This window comes from Mastomys coucha, unplaced genomic scaffold (genome assembly GCF_008632895.1).
Source record: "Mastomys coucha isolate ucsf_1 unplaced genomic scaffold, UCSF_Mcou_1 pScaffold5, whole genome shotgun sequence".
NCBI classification, from domain to species: Eukaryota; Metazoa; Chordata; class Mammalia; order Rodentia; family Muridae; genus Mastomys; species Mastomys coucha.
The window spans coordinates 20,682,993-20,688,463 of NW_022196911.1; the positions used below are offsets into that span (position 1 = coordinate 20,682,993).

Here is a 5,471-nt window from a genome sequence, read left to right on the forward strand (position 1 = left end):
GGAAACTGGGAAAGGAGAAATTTACATGTAAATAAAGAAAATATCTAATAAAATAAAAAATAAAAAAATAAAATACATTTCTATATAGTTCTACCTATAAAGTTATTATGTAATATATTATGCAATGAACTAGAATATTATTTCAAAATGGGATTACATTTAAATAATGATACCCATTTTGTTAATACAACCACATAAAGCCAAACAAATTTTCAAAAATTAACTAAATGTCTTGATATCATTAGAAATACAATTTTATTCACTTTGAAATCAGGTGTATTGAAAATTGAATATATAATAAAATTATAAATTACCTATGTAACAATGAAATTTCTGTATAATTTATTATTAGGCATTAAGAAATTTTCTTTGGATGGACATTTCATATTTAATATGTTACTATTTCAGGCAGAGAAAATAATATGCAAGGTACATCTAATAAACACATTTAAAAAAGCAAGATATGTAATTTTTTGTGCCAATGAAAGATTAAAATTCCAACATTGTCCAGGTATCATTCCACCAATTTATAGACTCAGAGAAGTTGATGATCAAGAGAGCATAGGTGGTTTTCATAAATGACAAAAGATATTTGTCATATTATAAAACTATAAAATAACTGGTTAAAGATATAAAAGTTGATGGAATTGAATCTATACTATAATATTATGATATATGTTGAAAATGGAATAGAGAATGAACATAAATCTCTTAAAAATTGCTAACATAGAAGCTAAAATTATTTTTTCCACTATATTTTAAGAGATTTATTCCTTCTAGAATGTGTTTTGTCCCTGATATGATGAAATGAATTCTTGTCTGGTCTCAACAAGATAATGTAACACTTAGGAGCAAATATGAAGCCAAGGAGGGCTGCACTGGAAGCTAAGATAGAGAATACTTCCATAGCCACCATGACCTTCCCCTTAGTGCTGTGATAGACAGGAAGAAAGGTGATCCAGACACAGAAGAACACCAGCATGCTGAATGACAGAAATTTGGATTCATTGAATGTATCAGGCAGATTTCTAGATAAGAAAGCCATGGTGTAACTCCCAAGTGCCAAAAAGCAGAGGTATCCCAGAACACAGTGGAAGGCAACAGATGATCCCTTGTTGCAAAAAAGTAAGATGTGTCCATGTTCAGCATGAAAGTCTTGGTCAATGAATGGAGGAGATGTTGCCATCCATATTCCACAAAGAAGAAGTTGGATCAGGGTACAGAGAGGAATTATATAGTTTGGAGCCCTTGATGTCATTAACCACCTTACCATTCTCCCTGGAAAGGTGGCCTTGAAGGCAATGACCACAGTAATAGCTTTGGCCAACACAGTAGCTAGAGCCACAGTAAATGCAACTCCAAATATGGTCTGCTGAAGGATGCAGGAGACTGCATTTGGTTGACCAATAAAGTTCAAAGAACAGAGTAAACAGAAGGTGATTGTGATGAGCAAGGTGTAACTGAGACTTCGATTATTGGCTTTCACAATGGGAGTGTCTCTGTGTTTCACAAAGACCCCAATTACAAAGACTGTGAGTGCAGATAAACACAAAGCCATGCTGGCCAGTGTCATCCCTAAGGGGTCTTCATAGGCCAGAAAGCTCACAGTTTTCTGGAAACAGTGGTTCTTCTCTGTATTTGCATATTGACTCTCTGGACACTTCATACACTGATCCACATCTGGTCAGAAAGGTATAGATTATCATGAAATCATGTGCCCAGGCTGAATTGATTCCCTGATTTGTTCTGAGTTATTTCTATGTAGAAGAACCATCATAAATTTCACCTTCCTTGTTTTCTCAGTGAAAAATTAATAAGTGCACTGTTGTGAATACTTATAAAGTTATAAAGCACACCTTGTCTCTAATATATTTCTAAGTATAAATGGTTTCCATCCAATCATTCTTTCTTTCCTACCATTCACACTATCCCTTACCAGTACTCTCAGAGCTCCTAGGGTCTAATCCACCAACCAAAGAGTATACATGGATGGATCCATGGCTCCAGTCACATATGTAGGAGAGGATGGCCTTGTGGGGACATCAGGGAGAGGACATGCCCTTGGTCTTGTGAAGGTTTAATGCCCCAGCATAAGGGAATGCCAGGACAGGGAAGCAGGAGTGGGTGGGTTAGTGAGCAGGGAGAGTGGGAATGAGATTGCAAGGTTTTCGGAGAAGATAAAACTTGCAAAATAAATAAAGAAAAATTAAAATAAAATACAAAAAATAAGTTATTTACACTTGTATAGGAAATGATGTTTATCTTAAGGTAGACATCAAATTCCAGTGGCTTCTCTTAAAATCCATCTTCTTTATAGTGACTTGACCTTGCCTAATAGTTTTCTGGTTTTGACTTACAATTATTTTTCTGCCTTTTATGACACTGGTGTATCTCTTTTGGAAATAACTAATATATGGAGGTAACCTGCAAAAGGTGACAATGGGCCTGATATCACCTCACAAATTATATATGCTTTATGAATTACACATGCAAAAGAGAGAACATTTTTGCAATGATTTTCAGATAATGCCTTTTCACATGTCAGTCCTAAATTTACTTTTATCTTCAGTATTCTCTGTGTTTTTAAATTCTCTTTATTCTCTGCTGGAGTTTATTGAATAGAGGTCATTATATTAGTAGATGATCAAAAAGCACCCTACAACTGTTTTCATATCATTTTGACCAAGCATCAATTTTCAGATAGAAAATTACTGCAAGAGCTGACAGACTATAGAGAACACTTTTACATTATTATGCTTTTGAGAATTTTTGTTTTATGATTAACCTAAAATATATGTACCCTGATTATATTTTACATTATCAATATATCTAATATTTCTATATTGCTTAAAATGTGAATTGACCACCAGACCTTGAATTTTACTTCATTAATAATAATAAATTATTATTTCAACTTAAAATAGTATTGTATCATTGTACTAATTTCAATCAAATTTTCAGTGTTTAGCATTTACTTCTACAGCAGAGTTAATAAACTGAATCCATGGCAGATTTGGTATTGATGACAGACAGGTTGTGATTATGCCTACACAGGATACATTTATAAACTCAGTTTGTCTCATGCATAAGATACGAATGAATGCATAAATACCTACATACATGCATACACACATATACACACATATACTATAAATATGCATATACTTATAAATATACAACACACATATGTATATGTAAGGATTTGGGTGAGCTAAAAATTTGAGGGTAAAATGTACTATTATCAAAATTTGGCATTTGTAGAAGAGACAATGGAAACTTCATAAAAATCAGAAAACTCAGAAGACTGTAAAGATATAGTGATATATATAAATTCATGGTTGTTACATCATGTACATGATCACTACAAGCACAGGGCTGATGGATGATCATCATAAAATGAAGATTGCCATGAATAACACCCTTATTTGAGGAGGTTTTTTAAGGAAAGATCAACCTCGTGTAAAATTGAAAACACTATAAAGTAGAACTTTCTACAGTGCCTGTCTCACATTCAGGCATATTTAGCTAGCATAAATTGTACTAGAGAGGTTTTTATTTTTATTTTTTTTTGCTTTGTTTTTTTTTTGTTTTGTTTTGTTTTGTTTTGTTTTTGAGTAAAAAACAAAATGTTAGGTAAGTAGACATGTATAGGTGGTCCTGGTATGTTTTGAAGGCAGAAATATCAAATACAAGAAGTAAATAAATGCCATTTTAAAAATTTCTGAATTAATCTAACACGATGCAATTTTAATAGATACAGAAATACTGAGAATTATATTTTCTTTGTTGAAGATAGGATAATTGTGCATATCACTTATTCTTCAAAGTGGAGAAGGACTATTCCAAAAACCTCTTAGATTTGTTTTGTCTCTACATTACAGATCATAAACACTGTAAGTTGTATATACACTGTAATCTGAGTTTATAATTGCATATGTTCTTTCTACTATATGGAGATAAACAATAGTAATATAATCCTACATATTTAGAAATTTTAAATATTTAATTATAGTAGACAGGAAATGTGCTGGGCAAATCAAATACAAATTTCCAATCTCCAGCTTTGTATAAAAGTTAGATAGAATTTGATATAAGTTACAAGTGCTAGGACTTGAACGTACTAATTATTCATGCAAATTGTTTTATATTATCAAGATGGGATAGGAAAATAGTTAGTGATATCCAACTTTAGACAAGTTAAATAACATTCTTTAATTTTAGTATCCTAACATTTTCACCATATCAATCTTCACAGATTATATAGAGATTGAATATGTACATGTGATACATCTTTCATGTCTTTGACTATTTTTGACACAAGTTTTTCTTGTTTTTATTTTGGGTATAAATCTTTGTTGTCAGCCAAGCAATATTAAAAAGCACTGAAGTTTACAAATCTATGGCTCAGTAGGAGGTTTTGGGGATTGGAAGACAGAAGCTATGACATTGAAGGTGATTATGAGACCACATACACTAACTACCTCTGTAGTTTTCTACAGAGATTTCAGAAACAACAAAAACAAAACAAAACAAAATCTCTTTAAAGCAATAAATTACATTACATACAAAAGTATACTTTTTCAGCTCCAAGTAATTTTAAAAATGTTTTAAAATTGTATGATTTTAGGCTATAAATAAAGCATATCATAAAATCTGATAGTCATTACTTTAAACCAAGAAGAAACCTAATCAATATTCTTGAAATGCATTCATGGACATAATGCTCTCCTCAGTCCCTCTCTTGTATATTTATCTATTTATGTACTCTGCCATCTTATGTATAGCATACCCTCATGTCACTATTATAAAAAAGAATGATAAATACCACAAAATCTAAGTATTAGTGCATATGAAAATTGTGAATATATTTCAAAGGCTTATTTTTGTGACTTGCATGGAAGCACTATTAATAGTTTCTCACCTATTCTATCACTGACTTGAAATTAAACAGCAAATTTCATTTACTATACATGTTACTCACTTGAATGCAGCCAAAATCACAACATTTAGGAAAGTGGCAGTAGTTATTTCAAAATTTATCTCCTTGAGGGCATCAACTTTTATTTAGTTGATTTGCAATCTATTAAAGGACTGTGAATGGTGAAATCAGAAACTTCTACCAAGGAGAATTAGAGAAGAGTATGGCTGACAGCTGCCACCCTAATCACCCAAATAATGTTATACTGTTAATCTGTTCAGATTCTGTGTATTTCATTATACACTATTCTTTACCAAATTAAAATTGACAGTAAAACTTGATAAACTCTCATTTAATTCATTTTATATGTGCATTAAACATATTTCTACTAAATTTTATAATGTACTTTCAACATAAAATAATAAAATTCACTGTAAATTTTATGATTTCAGGACAATACAATTAAATTTATTCAAAATAGTGCATAAGCGTCCTCCTCTGCCCCTTCCCTGCAAGTGGATCGCCTAACTCCAGAGAGCACATTAAGCCAGAG

At 31.7% G+C, this 5,471-nt stretch overlaps 1 protein-coding gene across 1 annotated transcript in view; it reads right to left on the reverse strand.

The window, feature by feature from the left end:
• Nucleotides 1-751: 751 nt before the first annotated feature.
• The window catches only part of LOC116077523 (vomeronasal type-2 receptor 116-like), a 29,909-nt gene continuing 25,189 nt past the window's right edge, over nt 752-5,471 (reverse strand). Inside the window, exon 6 of the mRNA XM_031352112.1 lies at nt 752-1,680. Within this exon, the coding sequence (XP_031207972.1) occupies nt 752-1,680 (929 nt within the window). The remainder of the gene's footprint in view (nt 1,681-5,471) is intronic.